The sequence below is a fragment of the Antedon mediterranea genome, chromosome 1 (assembly GCF_964355755.1).
Source record: "Antedon mediterranea chromosome 1, ecAntMedi1.1, whole genome shotgun sequence".
Taxonomy (NCBI): Eukaryota; Metazoa; Echinodermata; class Crinoidea; order Comatulida; family Antedonidae; genus Antedon; species Antedon mediterranea.
This window is the reverse complement of record NC_092670.1, coordinates 4546947-4572353: the sequence shown is the minus strand read 5'-3', so window position 1 is coordinate 4572353 and position 25407 is coordinate 4546947. Positions and strand designations below refer to the sequence as shown.

Genomic DNA, 25407 nt, shown 5'->3' with positions numbered 1-25407 from the left:
AGACCATCTACATAATAAGAACCTTTTATTTATGTTTATTAAAAAGGCAGTTAAATGCATATTTAACCAATACAATTTGACATTATTTAACAATTCTATTATTCCTTGTTGCTAATTTCACCAGTAACAAATTTAAATTGTTTTCCATGTTGGTCACAACTATGTACTGTATTTACTATAATAATCAAACAGTCACAGAATTAGTAATGCTAAGTCATTGGTTTCACTTCAGCCTTTAGAAGATCTTTAGCCAGGATTATCTTTTGTATAAATAAATCTTTGTTTCTACAGGTAATGTTATCTTCATGATTCATACTTGGCTAGAATGTCTCCCTCTCTGAACAAATGGTATTCCTGAAAAAAAAAAAAATAAGGCCACATTATTACAATCTGGAACAGATTTTTAGGGTGATAATCTTTATAGTAGTTATGCAATTGTCAAGTGCATTAGGATTTATCTAGTCCATTTCTTCCTCTTCCCCTATCTCATCAATTATTACTAATTTTGTGAATTAAATACAGCAGCTCATCTTCCTCACCTTTTCATCAAGTGTAATCTTAGTGCCTCCATACTCTGGAAGTAGTACTCGGTCGCCAACAGTAACAGATATTTGTTGATTTTTACCATCCTATAGAAACAGAAAATAATTCAAAGTTATTACTGATTTTTTTAGGCTATCGCTCTCTGTACTGTGAAAATGTGCATTTTTTTTTTGACAAATCAATATCACATTTATTATATTAGTGCCAGATCTCTTAATGCTGGGGCAATTGTAATTTATGGTGAAATGGTATGTAACCAAAAAGGGTATATTGTAAATCTGTAGGGAAAATTAAGTAATGAAATTACATCCATCCTTGCTCCTGGTCCTGTAGCCACTACTGTTGCATCAAGTACTTTAGCTTGTCCTTTCTGGGGAATCATAATTCCGCTCTTCGTTTTCAGCTCCGGCAGGAATCGTTCTACCAGTACGCGATCAAACAGGGGACGGAAATTCTTTAATGCTGCCTATATAAGACAAAAAGAAAATATGTTTACATACAATAAAATTCCTTGTACACAATAGTTAATACCAACCAAATTAGATACATACATGTACATTGGATTACAGTAGTCCGCACCTAGCCTACGTATTACTACAAAGAGGCACGCATCCACAAGTCAAGTACCGTCATCATTTGATTTTTGCATGATTGAAGTTGTTAGCCAGGGCGGCCTACTCAACTGATGATCTATTCCCAGTCTGGCCTAGGCCTAGTACTCTCTAGTAGGCCTGCTTAGCGGCCTAGCTATAACATTAATTCATGTTTTTGACTGACACAGAAAACAAAACGCTCGGTTTAAGCTATTTTTATATTCACTATAAAACATGCAATAAAAATTTACTCACCATTTTTATAAATTCTGACAATTTATGCAATTATTCTAATTCAAAGAGCACACAACTTTACTCTACCCTCAACTCCTTTCACGATACGAAATCACACATGGTGTCGGCCGGTCGGTGTTCTCAATACGCATGCGTAATTCAATGGTAATTTGCTGCATTAACTGCGATTTCATGCAACTTAGAAAACGCTCTAAAAATGTGCATTATTGCATGTAATGTTAAACAATTCTTTCTTTAATTGTGTCGACTTTTCATTAACATTTACGAACGTAAAGAAAATAACACGCAATATTAGAGTGCGGTTTCACCACGCTTGATCCAGAATGTTCTTTGAAAAGATGTGCCCTGAAGCTGTATAAAGAAATCCATAATTTTAGTAACGATATTATTCCCTACAATAAGGGTTTAGTAACTATCAATTTAACTATATTATTATAATAGTTGGTATTATAAATGATGCGCTTATGCGAAATTGATTTTATTATAAATTTAGGTTTCATAATATGCGGATGACCTTTGCACGACCTCAGAATGCGCAAGTAGGGCCTCAACAATTAAAGGCCGGTGTTTGCGCACATGTTTTCTTGTATCACTGATCGGTTGTTGTAGGCTCAAATCATCCAGGGAAAGGTTCCCGTACAAATCTCCATAAAATTCACCACGTTTTACAAATATCTATTAAATTTACACATTGAAATAAATATGTAAGTATTATATTCATTTTCTACAAACATTATAAGCCGTTTTTCGTTTGTTAAATACGTGTTCGACTGGCGACTATTTTAAAGACTTCTACTAGCATTATAGCAATCCACCACACGCACACACGTGTGTTTAACCGGGCTTCAGCCGTACTCGTCCGTGATCAGAGTGTGCAAAGATAGAACGAGAATAGGGCTAGACCTAGACTACCAGACTAATATCTTTTGCATTAATATTGATATGTATATGAAATAAATAGACACTAGGCCTACTCAACCTAGATATTTTTTGTTTTAGTTAAATGGTAGGCCTAATTAAAATAGGAACTAAAAATGTATTAATAATTATTGTTTTAAAAATGGTCAAATGAAGTATGATAATGAATGTATAATTGATGAGTTTATTTTTACAGAAAATTTAAAAATGCATCGTATGAACAGCGTATTGCCAATGGCTTCCCGCCAACTCGCATCCAAGAACATAACACCAGCATTAGCACGAGGCTATGCCAAAGACATTAAATTTGGACCTGAAGCCAGGGCAGCTATGTTGCAAGGTGTCGACCTCCTTACAGATGCTGTTGCAGTAACAATGGGACCAAAGGTGCTCATTCAGCTTACTACACTTGTAATTCTAGAACTAACATTGGAGAAGTTATGTTGGTATTCTGAGACAATTTATGAAATAACTTAAAATCTGTGTTTCTTATTATTTCTTATGTATTTTTTTTCAGGGTCGAAATGTCATCATTGAACAAAGCTGGGGTGCACCGAAGATCACAAAAGATGGAGTCACCGTTGCAAAAGCAATTGAATTAAAAGATAAACTACAAAACATAGGAGCTCGTCTTGTCCAAGATGTTGCCAACAGCACGAATGAAGAGGCAGGAGATGGTACCACCACAGCCACAGTCCTTGCACGAGCTATTGCCAAAGAGGGATTTGAGAAGATCAGCAAAGGCGCTAATCCAGTTGAGATACGCCGAGGCGTCATGATTGCAGTCGATGAAGTTGTCAACGCCTTGAAGAAATTGTCAAAACCAGTAACGACTCCTGAAGAAATTGCACAGGTTAGATATGCTTCTAGTCTTGGAATCATTGTCAGGATTATATTATCTTTTATCGATATCATTATCCACTATGAAGTGTTGGTTTCCGGAGGGTTGACTGTATGACCAACTATTAAAATTGTGTAAGGAAATTGCTCTTTTTTAAATTGTCATGTTCATGCAGTACTTACTACGGTGGCCCACAACTGTCACGCACACTATATAAATCATATTCACACAATTAAAGAAGGAACCACACAATTAAAGAAGAAATCACACAATTAAAGAAGGAATCGCATATAAACAAAAGAAAGCATGAAAATATAAAACGAAATGCACAAATAAAGAAGAAACGCGCAATTAAAGAAGAGCTAAGCACAATTAAAGAAGTCCGCAACAAATTCGAAAGCTCCTCGCACAATTAAAGAAGTTCGCAACAAAATCAAAAGCTCCTCGCACAATTAAAGAAGTCCGCAACAAATTCGAAAGTACCTCGCACAATTAAAGAAGTTCGCAACAAATTTGAAAGCTCCTCGCACAATTAAAGAAGTCCGCAACAAATTCGAATGTTCCTCGCACAATTAAAGTACAGTAGTCCGTATGGAACGCCATCGCTGCCTCCGGCAGCAAGCTTTAATTCTATTACGTTCGGCTCTTTTACCATTCGGCGCTATTCGGCCCATTTACCATTACGTTCGGCTCTTTCAGCATTCGGCGCATTTCTATTTGGCCCATTTACCATTACATTCGGCTCTTTCAGCATTCGGCTCTTTTTTATTCGGCCCATTTACCATTGCGTTCGGCTCTTTTTGATTCGGCCCTTTTATATTCGGCTCTTTCTGCATTACGTTGGGCTCTTTTTAAATCGGCATTTTTTTATATGGCGCAATTAAAATCTAACCTTTGACATGGGGTCAAATGGAAGAAAATCAACGACTGGAAATGATTCTATGAAAAGTTTACAAACATTTCATCATCATGGCGCCAACCATGAGTAGCCAACCGATTAAAGATGTGTTGAATAACCTAAAATTAATTCATCTTTTAACAAATTTTGAGCGAGAAAGGGTAAATTATTATTATTAAATGTTAGGCTGACACTAGGCTAGGCCTAGCTAGCCTATGCCATAAATCAACCTTTTCTCTCTCAAAATGGTCAATAAGGTGGGACAATTGCAACTTCTCTAACACATTAATCATGTCAATAACATGATTCGCCAACCAACCAAACACTCTACATGCTGCATCTATATGTTTTGTAAACTTTTCATAGACTCATTTCCAGCCGTTGATTCTTCCATTTGACCGCATGTAAAAGGTTAGAATTTAATTGCGCCGTATAAAAAAGGGCCAAATCAATAAGAGCCGAACGTAATGCAGAAAGAGCCGAATAAAAAAGGGCCAAATCAATAAGAGCCGAGCGTAATGCAGAAAGAGCCGAACTTAATGGTAAATGGGCCAAATAGAAATGCGCCGAATGCTGAAAGAGCCGAACGTAATGGTAAATAGGCCAAATAGAAATGCGCCGAATGCTGAAAGAGCCGAACGTAATGGTAAATGGGCCGAATAGAAATGCGCCGAATGCTAAAAGAGCCGAACGTAATAGTAAAAGAGCCGAATAGAATTAAGTTTGCTGCCGGAGGCAGCGATGGCGTTCCATACGGACTACTGTACTTTAATTTGTTGCGGACTTCTTTAATTGTGCGAGGAGCTTTCGAATTTGTTGCGGACTTCTTTAATTGTGCGAGGAGCTTTCGAATTTGTTGCGGACTTCTTTAATTGTGCGAGGAGCTTTCGAATTTGTTGCGGACTTCTTTAATTGTGCTTAGCTCTTCTTTATTTGTGCATTTCGTTTTATATTTTCATGCTTTCTTTTGTTTATATGCGATTTCTTCTTTAATTGTGCGATTTCTTCTTTAATTGTGTGATTCCTTCTTTAATTGTGTAATTCCTTCTTTAATTGTGTGATTCTGTGTTATAGTGTGCGTGACAGTTGTGGGCCACCGTAACTTACGGTATCCATACACATTTTAAATAATTGTTTTCAGGTTGCAACAATTTCGGCAAATGGCGACAAAGAGATCGGTAACCTGATCTCAAAAGCCATGAAGGCAGTTGGACGTGATGGTGTTTTGACGGTCAAAGATGGCAAGACATTGCAAGATGAACTAGAGGTTATTGAAGGAATGAAGTTTGACAGGGGATACATTTCACCATATTTTATAAACACAAACAAAGGTAATTGAAAAATCACACTGAGCATGTAATGATTTCATGTAATGTTTGTTAGCTCCTTTAGGCTAACAGTACAACATGTTATAGGAACTCTAGATAGAGTTTTGTATATTTATTTATCATTATTTCTTTATACTGGGTAGTCTCTTCATTCACAGACTGTTCTCCGAAAAGGCCCAGTCAAAGGCTGTGTGTAACAGTGTATTTACTAGTACCCCTACTCGTCTCACAAGATTTACTAGGTTTTTTAATGTGCATATGAGCTAGATGTGTACACTGGTTTATAGTCGAACCCTTGCCGACATTATTACGGTTCCACTGTTTTAACCACTTGGCTACTTCTGCTATATTAATATGCCACACCTTCTTTCTATATACACTGCCTCTAACATCAAATTCATCGTTATCGTATTAAATGTTTTTAATCAGGACAAAAAGTTGAATACCAGGATGCCCTGTTGCTGCTATCAGAAAAGAAGATCTCTGGCGTGCAACAGATTGTACCAGCATTAGAACTCGCTAACCAACAGAGGAAACCACTAATTATCATAAGTGAGGATGTCGATGGAGAGGCACTCAGTACTCTTGTATTAAACAGGTCAGTGTGCAAGTATACAGTGTTATTTTGCAATCCATGTGCCCTTGTATGTTTTAGTGAGTTCTTGAGCAGCATCTTTTGACATGCATTGTCTTGTTAAAATCAAATTATGTTTACCTTTTTTCTACTTACAGGTTAAAGGTCGGCCTCCAAGTTTGTGCAGTCAAAGCACCAGGATTTGGGGATAACCGAAAAAATCAGCTACAAGACATGGCCATTGCTACTGGTGGAATGGTGAGTATGGCAGCCGTATTACTATTCAGCTCCAAATGGTTGAAAGCAAGTTAGCTGAAAGGGATGATATCACCCCAACAGGCCATAGCCAATACTGACTGACTGAGAGTGAGTGAGTGTGTGGCCGAATGCAACTGTAATCTATTATATATCGGCAAGGGTTCACTCGCTCCATAAACCGTAGGTCCAGTTAAATAAAAAAGAATATTCATGTACGCGTTAAAGAACCTAGTACATATTTGAGACGAGTAGGATGTATACAGAGGAGAGACTGCCTTAACTGATTGTATCGACATGACGTGACCCTTAGGGGAGAAGCGTGTAGTTGAAAAGTGTAACATCTAACTCCACAGCGCAATGATCTATTGTTGCGCAACGATTGTTGGAATGGATTGAAGTATACATCATTATATAGCTTCTTGTTCAATGATAAGTCATTTGTTGTTGCTACTAATGATGAATTGTTGTATTGTGTCTTGAATTACTGAAACTGAAAGAATTAGTATTTGGAGATAAGAATAAGATTTGGTTTCGCACTGTGTTTTAGGTATTTGGTGATGAGTCTGTGGAAACTAAATTGGAGGAGGTGCAACTTCAAGACTTTGGAAAAGTTGGTGAGATTGTCATCACCAAAGATGATACCTTGATCCTTAAGGTGAGTAAATTAACATTAATTCTTTTCTGCAATAAGGAATATGATTATGACACACAGTCAACCATTGTTATATAGAACTTTAAATTACATGGTTGACTGTTCAGATTGTTTTAAAATAGTCCAAAATATTATATAGCACACACACATTTTCTGAATTTTGTATTTCACTCTGTTTCAAAGTGCTTGATTTATTTATTTAATTGCTACAGGGAGGTGGAGACAAGGCAGCGATCGAGAGTCGAGTTGATGTGATCCGAGAGCAGATTGGAGAAGTAACATCAGAATACGAAAAGGAAAAGTTGAGTGAACGGCTTGCTAAGTTGTCTGATGGTGTTGCCGTACTTAAGGTAAAAATGCTACTTTGTAAAAAAATATTTTAAATTGCGCTAAATCCTTCAAATCCACTAAATATTATGAAAGAAAAGTATCGTGAACAGATCAGCAAAGTTATGGTATTGTATTGCACATTGATATCAGACTAACATATGGAAGGGTCAGAGGTCATTTTTTATGCTACAGTTTGTTACACCACAAATTAAAAGTACTCTAGTATTTTGTTGTTGATCTGAACCAAACTTTTAATTTCATTAAGGTTGGCGGAGCAAGTGAATTAGAAGTAAATGAAAAGAAAGATCGAGTAAACGACGCCCTCTGTGCAACACGTGCAGCCGTTGAGGAAGGCATCGTACCTGGAGGTGGCACTGCCCTCTTGCGTTGTTTGAAGGTTTTAGACACCCTAGTTGTGGAGAATGATGATCAGAAAACTGGTAAGTTGGCACCAAAATAAAAAAATACTGCTTCCAAAAAATTATTATATGAGCTTTGCATTTTAAAGCCATTGTCCCCGATTGTCAGTTTATGTGTATCCCATGTGATGCCTGTATCATGTAAGGTTATTGAGGGTTAGGTTATGGGCTACGATACATGTGGATGAGTGTGTATTTCGTCTGTGCCTAAATGCATAGTTAAAATATTATTTAAATTAAGAAAAAAAGTTACCTTGAGACAGATATAATTGCTACCAGCTTGAATGCTAACAATGACTCATTAGTCCAATGAACCTGGTGGTTATCAATTTATTTATTATAATTTATTGCCAAGGATTGCCATTAGTGAATTTCATTGCTATACCAATATGGCAAACATTACACAACATACTCTACGTAGTCTTATAACAAGTCCTTAGGAATAGAGTTGTTTTCTTATGACGAAAAAATCCTGACATCCGACAGGAATTAAACCCAGGATGCTGGGATTGGTTGGTGAGCATCTTAGCCACCAACTCCACCCATCCACACTTCATATAACTGTAAATTGGCATAAATAATCAATAGCTGTCTCCTTGAATTATTTAATAATTGCAATTTTATAAGTGCACTTGGAAAAAATGTTGAGCATTATAAAGTCAACCTTGACACTATATATAACACTAATGGTAATGTGATAGAATATTAATTCCTCGCCTCTTGAATGATTAATTATTAGAAAGTGACATGAATGCATTATGTATTTTGGTTTTTTTTTCAGGTGTTAACATTGTCCGTCGTGCTTTAAGAATTCCATGCCAAACAATTGCACAGAATGCCGGAGTTGAAGGACAACTAGTCGTTGAGAAGGTCTTAAACTCAGAAGATGATGTCGGTTACGACGCTTTAAAGGATGAATATGTCAGTATGGTTAAATCTGGAATCATTGATCCAACTAAGGTGTGTACAAATAACATTCATTTTCCAACATATTCCATTCTCCGAAACAACAAAACCAAATGTTTCGTTTGAATGCCACAGTGTTAGCTAGAATTTTTACTTGGAAAAATAAAAATGTTGCCAAGTAGAGTACTTTGTTTGTTTGTTAGCCTGATAGCGCCTACAATTTTCAAGTTATCAGTGTGAATTTTTCGGTTTAAATAAGTATATACTTACAGACCATGCCTATCAAAAATCAAGAAAATTGGTTCATTAATAATTGCACAAATAAAAAAAGAACAATTTGTTTTCTTTTAACATGGGCCAAAATATCTACATGCGCCCTCTGTGGCAATATTTTGCCAAGTACTTCAATCAGTTTCTGAGTGCTTTCATTCTTCTTGTTCTTGTTCAGCAGTGACTAAAAACTATATGTTAGTTTTGTGAATGCATATGACCATGTTTGTGATGGAACCAACTAATCACAAATTTATAATCTAGTTGAATTATTCTACATCTACAAATTTGGATTACTTTTTGTTGCATATAATTTTGGGAGCTAAACTTTTCAAACAATAGCTCTGTGCTTATGGCTTTTATACATAGTGCATTATTAGTAGTTTTGATTTTTTAGACTTCATCGATGTCATTGTATTTTTACACCAATTTATACACTGCTTGTTTTGTATTTGGCAGGTTGTTAGAACAGCTCTGGTAGATGCCTCAAGTGTAGCATCCCTTCTATCAACGGCAGAGGCTGTAGTCACAGAATTACCAAAAGAAGAGAAAGATGCCATGCCAGGAATGGGCGGCATGGGAGGAATGGGCGGCATGGGAGGAATGGGCGGCATGGGCGGTATGATGTAAAGCCAAAATATCAATTTTATTAAATATTAAATTTTTATGAAGAGGAACGGTGAATGGTAAACACGGTGCTGTTTAAAAGTGGACCAACGCGGTAACACTTCAGAGACATGTGAACAAAACATGAACATCAAGAGGCTTGTTGAGTAACATCTGTATGACAGATGATACTTTGTAGGCAAATTATTTTATAGAATACCTCCCTATTCCTAAAGGAATTTCCACAAGAAAAAAAACTCTGCCCTATCTTCCTTATTTGATGCAACAACAGGACAATAACATAGGTATGTCCCAGCATAGAATACAGATTGTAAACGCTGTCAACAATGTTTAGTATATGATTGAAAATGTGTTAATAAGTTTTGATTTAAATTTAGCTTTAAACCCACTTATTGTATCTATTTTTAGCCCTGTCATTGTCTGAGATGGTGAGTTCTATGAATGCTATTTGTCCAACATGTTATGTGTAAAAATATAATTAGTTATTAATAGACAGATGTGTCTGTTAAAAGTTGTTTACACAAAATGACTAGATTGTATAAGGTGATAAAAATAAAAACTCAATGAATGAACTCATCTAGTAATCACAATACACATGTATTATTGAACCAATAAGGATGTTTGCACGCCTTGTATTGTTAAAATGTCACACTTTATACCTAATGAATGATTATTTCACTGTTGTATCTAATTCATGGTATTCCAATAATTATAAAACCTTTTTTATTTATGTGAAAATGACATTAAACAATGTAACTGTTTACCAATGATTATGAATATGGGGAAATTAAAAAAAACTATTAAAGCTACTAAAATATTTGTGTGCTGGTTTCAATTTGTCAGTACGGTAATCAATCCATCCAATAAAAAAAAATGTCTGTACACTGCGCCAATTTGCAAAGTTTGCCTTTTTGGCCATTGTGTTTTTATATGTTCAGGTACAACTGCACTTTGTAGAAGTTTGTTGATGAACTTTTAATATAGGACAGTTGCTGAAAAACAAACGGATGCTAAAATGTTCTACAGCGCAGTTGCATCTGTACATTTATAACCTTTTTACTAGGAATGTACTAATGGGTACTTAGTTCCTCAATCTTTCATTTTAAGAAACAAATTAAAGCTTCTCACAAATGCAGGCCCACAGCTGAACTAAGCAAGTATGTAATTTAGGATCGGAATAATGAAATTTTCACATTTCCTTTTATTATTCTCAAACCTTTCATTTAGGCCTACAAAATATTACACTTCGAGGCTAAAAGGCAAAATTGCATACAATCTCTAGAAATTAAAATATCTAATATAAACACAATACAAAAACATTCGAAATATAGAAAGAAATCAACTCGTGGATACGTGCATGATATAGATTTATTATCTGGCCTAATTAAAAATTTAGAAAGTCTCAACGAAAAACTAATATCGATCAACATTATTAAATATATACACGTTATTAAATTATTAACGAATCAATCGATCGGGCAATCGATTTTTGAAAGTTATAAAAATGAAGAAACTTTAAAGATAAAAGAGGGCGTTCTTTGGCGTAAATCACTGATTTCCTTAGCAACGTTGTGAAATTGTATGCTCCACCATCATTCTGTGTAAATAAGTCCGTGCGGTGTGGTGTGTTTCTTTCTTTATCATCGTGCAATGTTTGGTGGGGTGGACAATGTCAACATCTATATCCGGCTAAAAATATAATTTTCGAACTATTTGACATGTAGAACGACGAATTACGAAAAAAGTAAGTAAGTATATGCTTAAATTAAAGTACCCAAAGGCCTTGGACGGCGGCCTGTTTGTGTTGTCTGTCGGAGGTGAATGGATGGGGAATGTTGTGTGTGGGCCTACTATCGGTACGTATGACAAAAGGACATACGTGTTTTGTAAACAGACCATCATATAAAAGAAAAGGATACATGCTTTTTAAATGAATACGTGCTCAAGGGTGTCCAGCATAAGTGTTTAAAATGTACATTACTTTTGGAAGTAGCCTACAGACAGTAGGTGGTAAATTATGTAAATGTATGTGTATAATTTGGGAATCAGTATTTTTTTTATTGGTCTGTAAAGGTGTATAATTTTTTAGAAATAAAAAAAACAAAAAAAAACAGGAATCTTAAATTATACTTATAATCTTAAAATTACCTACAGTTATACTGTACTACTGTATATTATAGTTTTGTTTTTTAGTGACCAAATACATATATTATAATGGTGGTTATAGCATCAAAATCATGTTTTTTCTTTGATTGTTGTGATATCTTATCAATTTGACCTTTTGGTAATATCAGTTCTATTACTGCATTAAGGCACATACATATCTACGTTTTTTATATGTCTCACATCATTCCATGAGTAGCATGAACAGACAACAGCACATACATATCTAAGTTTTTTATATGTCTCACATCATTCGACTCCACACTGAAAGATTCTAAGTTGTGGTCCATAAAATGCACTCATGTACGTACTGTACCTTATCTTACGCAATTAGCTGTAGATCTTATGCATTCCAATTGAATATTGCCATCTTACGCAAACCAATCGGCAAAACAAGACATATAGGTAATACAATAGCAAACACAAGAAAACTGACACCAGTCTGGCGGATTGTAGAAAAGTGACTAAGTCACTATGTAAGTACTCTCCTTCTGGTGCAGACAAAAACAAGTTAACAGCAAAATACATTAAATAAGGCAGGGAAAAAATTAGGAGGAAACAAACATGCTTATAAATATGCTTATTACCCCACAATTTAAGTATGTTACAATGGTAATAATAATTTTGACAAAAGACAAATTATTTTCAGGCATTTAGTTTTCGAGGCCGTAGCAAACAGATGAACAACAACAACAGATGAGGCAAAGATGCTTTAAATATAATTATTAATATAAAATACGATGAGCTGTGGTATTGGGGGTGGTTGGTGAAAATTGAAAATCTGATGAAATAGAACATTTCAGATGAGCCGAGCGTCTAGTCTTCCTCATGCTGGCTACAGCCCTGGATTTTAAAAAACATACTGATGCGGATTGAGAAAATACACTTCATTTATTATTCACCTGTTTTATTTTGGCATTTAAACTCTTGTCGAGATTGATTCATGGTTCTGGATATTAGGTTCAAAATATGATTATGTTATTTACTAAAAAATTATATTTTTCTTTATCTTTCAGAACGAAAGTCATGGAAACAAATGATGCCGTTAAGAATTCACGACCGTCTTCTTCGTCAAGTTTGATAGGAAAACACAAAAAGGCGTGGGATTCCAGCAAAAAACAAGAAGATGCCGAAAACGGATATAATCAACAAAACAATCGAACAAATAAAAATGTACGCTATCACAAAGACAGAAGAAAAAGCGAGTTGCCTCGACCTCCGAGCACAACATCGAAAAAGGCGTGGGATGAGCCGAACGATGTTGAGAAAGCTAGCAATAGCGGAATGGACATCAGTTTTAATTCTGTCGAATTACACGAAAAAAACGGGCATGCGAAGGTTCAGATTTTGGAATGTCATGATGAAACTAGAGGTTACTCTTGTACGGAAATCATGGCAACTGTTTCTAAGGTTTTTCGCTCCAAAAAATTTAAATCGGTGAAACTCGAACAACTTTATCAGAGGTACTTTTTTGGTTTAAACCGTAGCAATTTGTCGAGTTACTTATTAATGGTTAGCTTATTATGTCTCGTCCTAATCCTCTGTCACTACGTGTCAGGGCATTTCAACATTTACACAGGAGTTTGCTTAGGTCTCTTTGTTCTTGTGTTCATTGCAATAGCTGTTGTGTGCAATAGGAATTCATTTACGCAAAAACAATTAAAAATAAGCTGTTATTCTGTACTAACGATAATGTGCATTGTGATTAGTATTGATGTATTTAATACAGAGCCACAAGATGCGTCAACAGGTGTTTGGACGACTTTATTTATTGTATACATGACGTACGCGCTGTTACCGTTGCGTATGCGACTTGCAGTATTCGGCAGTATCGTACTAGGACTTGTACAAATCATATGTGTTGCAATTGTTAATAAGGATGATTCGTTTCTATGGCGACAGGTAAGTATTTTTTATCCTTTAAAATATTAATTACTGATATTGGATTGATGATGATGATACGTGAATATCATCTTTGAATTCATTCATAATGCATCATCAATTTAATTTGTAAAACCACTCTCTCTCATGTCAGTATTAAACTCTCTGGAGCGGATCAAGACTTGTACAGTTACATGGCTTGCGATGAGTAGTTCAATTTGGGTTTCCAAGGACCTACATCAAAAAAAAGATGCTATGGAAACTAATTCAAGGATTATTTACAATTTTAGAAATTGGGAAAAACATTCCATTTCTTTGTAATTATCTTTGTACAATTCTTTTTGTTTTCCCGAATATTTCTAATAAATTATTAGCACTGTTTTGGGGTGTTTTTTTATAAACAAATCTTTTAATTTTTTCTCTATTATTACAATTTTCTTGATTGATGTATGTAACTATATCAGTTATTGTATTCTATTGTACATGGAAATATGAATGCATTTATTTGCTATTGTTGTCTGATATCATACTGATAATTTATAATTTTTGTATTCCTCGAATCAAAAATTAATAATGACAATAATGACTTTATTGCTCTCTCAAGTTACTCTATACAATTACTTGCAGCTTGCATTTCATTTGAATATATCTGTGTTGATTACTATGGTGACATCAATTAGATTTAAGCTATTTGTTACAATTTTCAACAAACCTGTATAATGAAATAAACTTGCAATAAAAGTACTAAAAAGCAGACTTTCCAACCTTTCTGATTTATCCGGGAGCATTCCAAATTTTTATCGGATCTCCTGAATATTAAAAAATTCTCAATTTTTGTTCAATAGAGAAACATTTTTCAAACTCACAAATTCTGTCGTTTAGGCTATCTATGTATTTAATACATTAATTACTGCTGACAGTTGCTAATTGTTGCTTGTTGATAATTTAATCTAAATTAAATTCCTCTATCAAAATCAGTTTTTAAAACCGGTATGTGACGATTTTAAAGACCTTAATTATTTTTAATTTGTTTTTTTTTTCTGTTACCGTTCTGTTACCGTTCTTTCAAAATACGGTATCCAATCCGTATTCTCTTGCTCTAGAAACGGACTTAATAATTTGGTGTCCGGCCGTTAACATTCCATTTAACATTCCACCAAACCTTATTTGAACGTATAGTATGCAATGCGCTCTTTCACTGAACGCGTTGTATGTTCAAACTATATACTCTATAATTGATTACATCTTTATTAAAACAATATTTTTTATCTAAAATTTGAATAATTATTTACTATTGTGCTGAGGGGCACGAATTCAAAGCTAATTTACAAACGACAAAACCTTGGTACGTCGAAGCTTATCGCATTTTCTAAATTCATCATGTCCAATGATAAATTACATGACAAGATAAAAGATACGTTATTTGTTTTGTGCCACTTGGCAATGCACATATTTGCATTGTAGTCATTACTTTAGGTGTTGTGAAGTTTGCTTGTGAATTTAAGTAAACAACAATAGGTTTCTTTTAAAATCTGTGTACATTTCTAAAAATCTTGTGGGTGACAGTATAGCATGTGTGATAAAAAGAAGATACAAAATACAAAAGACGTTTTTGTTATACATAAATCGAGATGGATTTATACATTGATCAAATATAAACATTTTATGTATCCTATTGTATTATGAATTTAAAAAATACAATCAGGAACGGATTACTAACAGTTTTTACTGATGCTTTTAAAGCAATCCACCCCTGTACTTTTTAAAGCAATCCACCCCGGTACTTTTTAAAGCAATCCACCCCTGTACTTTTTAAAGCAATCCACCCCTGTACTTTTTAAAGCAATCCACCCCTGTACTTTTTAAAGCAATCCACCCCTGTACTTTTTAAAGCAATCCACCCCTGTACTTTTTAAAGCAATCCACCCCTGTACTTTTTAAAGCAATCCACCCCTGTACTTTTTAAAGCAATCCACCCCTGTACTTTTTAAAGCAATCCACCCCTGTACTTTTTAATATAAAGGCATCAAATCAAACTTGTATCTTCATATTGCAGTGTAAATTACTATAGAATATTCTTGTTATTGCATTGAGGATCAACAAATAGATTTATAAATTATAATTATCTTAATTTCTAAAACAGCTTTTGCTGTAGAAAGTTCGTAAGGACATAGTATTCAGAGGGCCTGTTTCTGCTGCAACTGCTCAAAATACGGTATAAAAATACGGTATAAAATACGGTATTTTTTATACCGTATTTTTTAGTACCCCGTTTCTGCTAACAATACTTCTTGGGTGGTCGTGTTAAATTTCATCTTTTTTTACCCAAATTGCCATTCATTTATTTGATCGATAATTAAAAGTCGCAATAAAGGAAGTTTTACGTCTCACTTTCAACAGCCTAGCCCTTGTGATAGAGATGTTGTGAGAGTACAGAAAACCTCGTAATGGGGACAATTAATTCATTCCCTCCCCGAGTTATTGTATTTTGCAATGTTGTACTGCTTTCGCAGGCTCTTCAGCTTTGAGTTTACTTGCTTTGGAGACAAGTCTATTCCATACTCCTGCTTTATTTTTTTAGAAATGTCTTTATAAATGTGGTTGTCCCTTTTATTACCTTTTAGTTGGCCAGACATTTTAGCTTCCCCACACACATTTATTTAGTAAAACTGTGACGTCTTCGCTCCACATTTTCGCCGAATATATCTATACACGTGTGTACAGCGACAGAAAATAAAAACACGAATGTTGACCTTTTGTCATGTAAAAAAAAAATACGGTATTTTTTATAGGCAGCAGAAACGGGTACAAAAAATATGGTATAAATTTGTAAATACCGTATTTTATCCACAAATTTTGTGGGGAAAATACGGTATACAAAATACGGTATATTTTTTATGAGCGCAGTTTCTGCTGCCAAAAATATACCGTATATATACGGTATTAAAAAAATACCGTATAATATATGGTATTTAGTTGGCAGCAGAAACAGGACCATAGTGATAAAGTATTTTATTGATATTTTAATAGTCGCATAATGTCTTCAATAACATTTAAAAGCAAAAACAATAATATATCTACTAATAATACTCTGTATTTTATTTGATTTACAATATTATTTATGAAAATAATATTAGGTATTTTATAAATTGATAGTCTAATTTTGTTTATACATCAATAATTGTTCATTGTTTTTATGGATTTTGTAAAATTGTGTGCTGTGTGTCATATTGAATATAGTAATTTTCTACTGATTGTAAATTTCAACAATCGCTGCTAAATTTGCTTACATAAGTCACTTTTACTGGTTTAAAGGTTACTTAGAATTTAATATTTAATTATACATCCGATTAGTTGCTAGAATGCGCGGTACACCTGTGGTAATGCTGATTGCGCAAAGTATTTTGTGATGAGTTTAAAACGCGCGTCAAATCCATTAAAATGCGTCTTATTCGATGTAAACCTCCCAAAATTGTTACCTTGGGGTTGGAACATCTGCCATTGATAATATCTTTACATATTACTTCAGTAATCAATTAATGCAGTAATACAGTAGGTGATCCCTAATATGACAATATGCAATTGTATATTGACCATGGGACCAATATACTATGATAGCTATAGTGAACCTATAAAGGATGCGATTGGCCGGCCAATGCACTATTGAATTAAAGTAGATGGATACATTGGTCATTTACCTGATTTATATCAATAACAAAAGCATTAGTAAATTGTTAAAATGCCCAGATTCGGTTCATTTATCTATTTATAGAATCTGTGAACAATCTGTTACTAGTTTGTCCTGGTATAACCTGTAACAATAGAGACAGCTTGTTAATTAGAGTATGTACTGTAAAATATAGCAAACAAACATATACCATTATACCGTCATAAACAACTGTCTTATTAGACATTAGCACTGTTTAAATTGATTTTCCTTATGCTGGTGATTTTAATCATCCCTAATAAATATTTATAATCACATTATAATAAATAATTAAAAGAAAAAAATACTAATAATTCCAATGGTGCTTAAAATTGACACTTATGATCGAAAATAGTAAAACTGAAATAGTAAATAAATAATAATGGTATAAAAAATGCATTTGAATTTAGTATTTCACGGCTCGATAAACTTCCATGACAGAAAAATAAATGTCTTGCTTTTTTTTATTTTTTTTATTTTATTTATGACAGTTTGGAAGTTTTCTGGAGAGGCCAGTAGTTGTTAAGGCTACTTGTTAATAAAGTAGACTCCCCATTAAATAATCGCATAGAAAAACATATACACAAGATGTAAAACATTGAAAGTTTAAAATAAATTTAAGATATTTATAGATAAATAATTCTACAATACAAATTTCCATATCGGTTTGTAAAACAGAAATCTTTTTGCCTGAGGAGCCTGGCTCTTATAATATTCTTTGATTACTATGAAAATGAGATTTTTTCTGCCGTTGGTGTGACTATCACATGACTGTGAGTCGCATACAAGATAAGGCAAAATAATGTTGAACAGTCTAAATTAAAATGCCTGACTTGAATTTTAAACCAGGTTTGCATAGTACGATGAGGCAGTAACATCACTTCAATTGTTCAATTGCAAAGCGTTTTAGCTGCTTTTAGATATAGTATCTGTAATGAAAAATTATGTGCACTAGAGTACATCTGTACGTAGGCTGAATGTGAATCTTAATTGTCTACAACTAGGTTGCCTAGGTTGCTTTGAATATTAAATATGATTTGATAATCTGGTCAACATCTTTACTTCTTTTTCATTTTCTTCTATGCAACTTCATTCATGTAATTTCTAAGATAATACATCAATAAGATTTAGACAAAGGACCCTGGGACTGGTAGCTGTTATGATACAAACTTTGATGGATTGGACTCCCAAAGTTGTTTAAAGATGTATTGTCCCCCAAAATGAAAAATGAAGATTAATTAAATCAGACTTTGAATATGTCATTTTGTAGTTTTAATAAAGTTAATCACTTCCATAGAAAAAAGCGAAAAAAATAATGTTTTCACTTATAAAATGACAAAATAAATGGTTAAATTCAACCAAAAATCCATTGGCTGGCAGCCAATTAGACCATTTTTTGCTTTAAATTACATTTTTTCAGGTAAATACATTTGTTTTCGATCCAATTTTTGGTCAAAGTGGATAACTATTATGTTACATTAAAATGGAATATTCAACAAAAATTTGTTTAAGAATTATTTTTTCAAAAGGAAAATACATCTTTAAGTGTTGATCAATAAACGATGTTGGTAAACCCATAGTCAATGGACAGTGGCGTAAAGGCTATGAGTGCTCACTGACTAAACCCAAGAGCCCACGAGCCTATGGGTTGCAAAGGCAAAAACAAACGTTAAAAACAAAATCATTAACAAGAAAAAATATTAACTGTTTAATTAATTGCAAATTCCAAATGAAGTTATGCAAGATTGTGTAAACAAATTTCACCGTTTTTCTGCAAGTCCTGAAGATTCAAATTTGAAAAAGAAAAAGCACTAACAAATATTTTTTGTATTGAAATTAAAGCACTTGGAATTTACAATGCAAAGATATCACGATGTTAGACAATTTATGACCAACATAGATTGCATTTTGTAGAATTTTATGGTTTTTCCTCCGGGTATTAAAATTTACAGTGCTAACATCTACAAAACAAAATATCATACTTAAAAAGATTGTAGTATCTGTTTTGTTCTGAAAGCTTGCCTTTTCTTTATGACCTATGTAAAGACATTTTTTAGCATGTGATATCTTTTATTATGATTCGTAATTACTAATCCTTGGAAATTTGATGGCATAGTATGGCAATTGCACCTGTTTTGGATCTTTTCAAATAATGTTTGATCAAGGGAAGATTGGGAAAGTAGTAATGCCTGCTTCAGAGAATGCCAAAGGTTCAGCACAGTATATGTTTTGAGGTATCTGTGATGCTCGATGCCACCACATCGCCAGTTTGACCGTCTTATGCGGACAGATCTCACAGATTTGTATTAGATGTGTGGAGAAAGGGGGTTTTTGGTGGTTCATTTATAGACATCCAATTATCTATTCAATCAATCAAAATATCATTTATTAGCTATACTGTATAAAAAATGCAAAAAAAAACTGCTGCAAAATTAACTTTTCATTTCATACTTATCTTGTGTCTCAAATATTCTGTGAAAGTTAGATTTGATAAGATTTTTTTCTATATTTATACCTTAGCATGACAAAATAGTGTGTGTTTGAGGTTTTGTAGAGATTGTCATTAAATTTTTCTAAGTTACTATACATTAATCAATTCACATTGTTTAACTTTGGTGCACCATACAAGAGTTACTGTTTTGTTGTTTGTTTTTAATAATTATTATTTTATTTTATTAATAATTTTGTATATTATATTAATCTGTCTGATACTTTCCAAAGATAATTTATTTTCATTCATTAAATATTTTTAATTGATCGTTGATATCCTATACTTACAGTACAATGTTATTAATTCACCATTTGTGTTTTTATTGTACAATTCAATTCAATTTTTTCAATTCAATTCAATAAACTTTATTGTCAAACTCATGAATGGCTTGAAACTTTGGCTGAAAGTACACACATTAAAATTGTCTAAAAACATTGTCGCACAAACAGTAAAAAAGAATAAAATCGCATGAAAAACAAGATGTCGTATAAAAAGTTAAAAGAGGGCATAACAAATACAAATTGAGTTAAAGATACAGCCACGATACTTATTGCGTTTATCAAGGTGTAAAGGTCGTATACAAGGTGTAAAGAATAATAGTTTTTTCCCAAATTAAAAGTAACAATATCATCAATTAAAAGTTTTATTATGATTCAAGTTTTACAGATGTTTTAAAAATGTCTTTAAAATGATTAAAACCATGCAAAAGGTTGAATAGCAATGTTAATAACTGTCCAGTACATAACAACTACAAATTATATCAATGACATTTCTAAATAGATAATCTCTTATTCGTCAACAAGTAATAATCCCCCTCTCTCACTCTCTCTGTCTGTCAGACTGTCATATAATTACTAGATTAATTACTTTTAACCTAAAATTAAAATATATCAATTCAATATCTAAAGTGCGTTCACGCTTAGTAATTTACCTGGCTAAGTTGGTTACTACCACTAAAGTTAGCGATGATTTGTCCAAGAAGGAAAATTGGGGATAAACTAAATCGGACACGCCCATACTGGAGCAATTCACCAAAATGTGTTTTACATGCATAATATCCAATTCCAGGTGAATGGTTGATCAGTGTTTTAGATTTAAGTTTGAGATGCAACAATTTGCATAATGAAATTATGTGATTACAGATTTTCATAAACGCTTTGAGCAAAACAAATAATGTTTACAAATTTTCTATTTTAGAACTTCGTGCGTGATTAAATTTTTGAATAAACTGTTACACAGTCAGAATGATGTTTTGATGTTACTCATTAGGTTGAGTGATTAATTCATACGCAAATTAATTTTGAATACTCAAATGCTCAATAAGTGTAAAATATCTCTTCAACAACCTCACTTTATAGGATGCCTGATTTGTTTTTGTTGTTGTTTGTACAAATGTTTGTTCTTTTTTGTTTGGGTTACATGTTTAAAGCACTTGTGCTTATTTTGTATCCCATTCCATTATCATATTATTTTTATTGTACTTGTATATGTTTTTATTTTTCAGTATGGAATAATAAAAATGTTGATGATTGATTGATTATGTTTGAGTTTAAGTGAAAACCATGTAATTTATCAATATTTTGTTTTTGTTCGAGTTGGCAACAATCTAAAGAAGTGGATAAAACAAATTAAAAATAATTCTATGATTGTTTTTTGTTTGTGTGTATATTTTATTAACTATTTTATTCAGTTGGCATATTGTTCTCGAGTTTACAAAAGTGGGAAAAAGTGTGGTTTCAAAACAATTAGAATTCAGATTTTGAATAAAATAATATTATGTCTGGTAACTCTTACGAATTAGCTTGCCAGGCTACATTAACATATAATCAACAAGTACACATTTCTTTGGTTCTAAACAATATTCAGTAAGCCAGCCGGGAGAAAGAAAGTGTCCAACCTGGCATGCTCTTTTTATTTGCAGGATGTGCGTTCACATGTAACATATCACTCTGCGACTACAATACCAGCAATATTTCAGCATACGAAAGTTGTCTTGTCAACTGTTCTGTGGAATGAAACCACTCACTTGATTCCATCAGTTAGAATTACTTGTTATTTCTAATATTTTTTACCTTCCATTCAAAGTAAAAATTTGCATCTTATATGTTGTGCTATGGTTTTAATGAAATTGCAGCGTGCCAATTCCTTTTTAATTTATGTTGTCATGACAACTCTTCCACTACCTTGATATATAATGATTACTTTTATGTGAGAATACAAATATTATGTGAATGTTCATTGTCCTCTAAAGTTGATTGTTAATTGCGGTATAAAAACTGTTTTTATTCAAAATGATTTGTTTCTGTATAAAGTATATCTTTTTAATTATAAAGATACTTTTTCCTTTTTATAGCTCTGTCTACACTATCAAACTTTATGTGATAAAAAAAATGTGATGTGCCCATATATGGACAGGATAATTTTATATCAATGCCATGTTTGGGAATGTCGCTACCATATTTGGGAATGTCGCTACCATATTTGGGAATGTCGCTACCATATTTTGACACATCACAATTTTTGTCAAAATAGTTTGATGGTGAGCTTAACACTTTGACTGTCAGAGGTTTTTCCAGTTAGAAACTGCCACCGCCAGCGTGTATAGCCCAATTCGATGTTTTTATTAAAGCTGATTGAAACTATGTATGTGATCTGATTTACATGTAATTTAGACTAAAATAATCATAAAGATTTTAGCTTTACAATGGTACCAAGAACGATTTTCAAATCACAATATGTAAATCGTAATAGTAAAATGAAAGTAACCCACTTTTTGAGTTTTTTGTAGTTTCGCGCAAGAAAGTTGAGATATTCGCGATTTTGTGCAAGACATCACAATATGAAAATATCGCCCGGTGAGATCAACAAACAACGAAAAAGTTACTTACACGGCACCGGTAGGCCTATAAAAACAAGTTATCACTATATCACTATCGAAAAATGTATTACATTTTATAAATCATAAATCTTACATCAATGTTTCGCCAAAATCCACATAGTAAAGACACCAGGCCTAGTTAACTAGGCCTAAAGTTGGTCCGGAACCGTTTTATGACTAGGCCTAGGCTATAGCCTAGTACTCTACTGTACTAGCCTAGCTAGTAAACTGATGATAATATTCATACCATTTCTAAAACAAGTTTGTTGCGTGAAACTCGCCACTTACAGTGAAACACCAAAACAATTAGGGTATACATACAATAATAAAATTAAAGACTTAATATTGAAAATTCATCTATTATTTTTTATTCAGATAACAAACAAACATGCCAATCCACATAAACCTTTGTAATGCTTCGGCGGCATAGCTAGCCCGCGACCGATACACAATGCGCCAAACCATCGCTGTACGCGCTACTGTGATGCGCGGTGTATGTTATTTCGGCAGGTACCATTTTGACAATCGTTCGTAACCAGATTAGTTACTTTCAAAAAGTAAAATTATCACGGTCCAGACCGAATATAGTGTCCATATTTATAGTATATACCAATAATTAACCTATCTACCGGATTTCGTAAGAAAACGCGAAAAACGAAGATCTTCCGGTTTGGCAGTCAAGCATTGTGTTTCCAAAAACGAAGATCTTCGTGTTTGGCAGTCAAAGTGTTAAGAATAAAATAGTTTATTTGCTAGATGGTGTATTTAGTCACCTTCTAGTAAGTAATACACAATGTTTCTTGCTAGATGATGTATTTGGTCACCTTCTAGTAAGTAATACACAATGTTTCTTGCTAGATGGTGTATTTGGTCACCTTCTAGTAAGTAATACACAATGTTTCTTGCTAGATGATGTATTTGGTCACCTTCTAGTAAGTAATACACAATGTTTCTTGCTAGATGGTGTATTTGGTCACCTTCTAGTAAGTAATACACAATGTTTCTTGCTAGATGGTGTATTTGGTCACCTTCTAGTAAGTAATACACAATGTTTCTTGCTAGATGGTGTATTTGGTCACCTTCTAGTAAGTAATACACAATGTTTCTTGCTAGATGGTGTATTTGGTCACCTTCTAGTAAGTAATACACAATGTTTCTTGCTAGATGGTGTATTTGGTCACCTTCTAGTAAGTAATACACAATGTTTCTTGCTAGATGATGTATTTGGTCACCTTCTAGTAAGTAATACACAATGTTTCTTGCTAGATGATGTATTTGGTCACCTTCTAGTAAGTAATACACAATGTTTCTTGCTAGATGCTGTATTTGGTCACCTTCTAGTAAGTAATACACAATGTTTCTTGCTAGATGGTGTATTTGGTCACCTTCTAGTAAGTAATACACAATGTTTCTTGCTAGATGGTGTATTTGGTCACCTTCTAGTAAGTAATACACAATGTTTCTTGCTAGATGGTGTATTTGGTCACCTTCTAGTAAGTAATACACAATGTTTCTTGCTAGATGGTGTATTTGGTCACCTTCTAGTAAGTAATACACAATGTTTCTTGCTAGATGGTGTATTTGGTCACCTTCTAGTAAGTAATACACAATGTTTCTTGCTAGATGGTGTATTTGGTCACCTTCTAGTAAGTAATACACAATGTTTCTTGCTAGATGGTGTATTTGGTCACCTTCTAGTAAGTAATACACAATGTTTCTTGGAAATTGTAATACTTCCTTAGGTAAACTTGTGCCCCACAGGTTGTGGAAAGGATTTTCTGTCCAAGGAACATTCTGGTCCAAGATCATTTTGGCCCAAGACCATTCTGGCCCAAGACCATTTTGACCAAAGACCATTCTGACCCAAGACCATTCTGGCTCAGGATGTTTCAGCCAAGCTGGCTACCATATAATTATTATTTAAATGCTTTGCAATGATATACATTTGATGTTTAGTGTCTGGTATGGTGATTTATGAAATAATTAAGGTATGATAACATCTTGGTCTCTCTTGTACTGGATGATCTTAATTTAGAATCCTTCATTTTAGTTCTCCTAAGAGAAAATTAAATGGAAGTTCAATATCATATAGTCTGAATAAAATTATATGAAATCTATCAATCCCTGAGCATCTGAGACAACTAGAGTAAGTAAACGAAATGGTTATTGTAACAACTGGTTTGTACTGTGTCTCAGAATTAACAATAATTTATATATAGATTCCAATAAAAAAGAAAACACATATCTAGATGAAATTTATAAATTAAACATATAAATAATGAATGTTATGAGTTGCGGATTACTTGACAAAATAAACTGCGTATTGATTATGCTTGCAATTGTCATGACAACCAGAAGCTTTTATATTACTGTATTTGCAAAATTAAACAATTTTCTGGGAATGCAGGTCTATGGTATCACAATAAGAAAGAATAATAGGAAATACAATCTCATTAAAGATGTATTGTCCCCCAAAAACATGAAAAATGAAGATTAATTAAATCAGACATTTAATATGTTATTTTGTAGTTTTAAATCAATTTAATCACTTCCATAGAAAAAAAAATGAAAAAAAAAAATGTTTTCACTTATAAAATGACAAAATAAATGGTTAAATTCAACAAAAAATCCATTGGCTGGCAGCCAATTTGACCATTTTTTGCTCTAAATTACATTTTTTTCAGGTAAATACTTTTTTTTCGATCCAATTTTTGGTCAAAGTAGATAACTATTGTGTTACATTAAAATGGAATATTCAACAAAAAATGTTTTAAGAATTATTTTTTCAGGGGGACAATACATCTTTAAGACTAAAATCACCTGTTGAACTTTCAATATATTCATTGTTATTTATAATAATTAATTAATACATTTAG

General features: G+C 33.2%; 3 protein-coding genes across 3 annotated transcripts in view; 2 read left to right on the top strand and 1 right to left on the bottom strand.

Moving 5' to 3' along the window:
* Positions 1 to 22: 22 nt before the first annotated feature.
* LOC140054236 (10 kDa heat shock protein, mitochondrial-like) lies at positions 23 to 1603 on the bottom strand. The gene is made up of 4 exons (XM_072099158.1): positions 1392 to 1603; positions 851 to 1009; positions 540 to 629; positions 23 to 354 (listed from the first exon to the last, which is right to left on the bottom strand). The coding sequence occupies exons 1-4, from the start codon at positions 1392 to 1394 to the stop codon at positions 304 to 306; spliced, it is 303 nt and encodes a 100-aa protein (XP_071955259.1). The 5' UTR covers positions 1395 to 1603; the 3' UTR covers positions 23 to 303.
* A 386-nt stretch (positions 1604 to 1989) lies between these two features.
* Positions 1990 to 10068, top strand: LOC140054150 (60 kDa heat shock protein, mitochondrial-like). Its single transcript, XM_072099039.1, has 11 exons — positions 1990 to 2095; positions 2506 to 2696; positions 2827 to 3162; positions 5190 to 5379; positions 5806 to 5974; positions 6109 to 6208; positions 6756 to 6863; positions 7073 to 7210; positions 7456 to 7630; positions 8391 to 8569; positions 9245 to 10068. The coding sequence occupies exons 2-11, from the start codon at positions 2517 to 2519 to the stop codon at positions 9413 to 9415; spliced, it is 1746 nt and encodes a 581-aa protein (XP_071955140.1). The 5' UTR covers positions 1990 to 2095; positions 2506 to 2516; the 3' UTR covers positions 9416 to 10068.
* A 1076-nt stretch (positions 10069 to 11144) lies between these two features.
* Positions 11145 to 25407, top strand: part of LOC140054247 (adenylate cyclase type 5-like) — a 36731-nt gene continuing 22468 nt past the window's right edge. The window contains exons 1-2 of the mRNA XM_072099169.1: positions 11145 to 11156; positions 12592 to 13477. Of these exons, the coding sequence (XP_071955270.1) occupies positions 12602 to 13477 (876 nt within the window). The 5' untranslated portion in view covers positions 11145 to 11156; positions 12592 to 12601. The remainder of the gene's footprint in view (positions 11157 to 12591; positions 13478 to 25407) is intronic.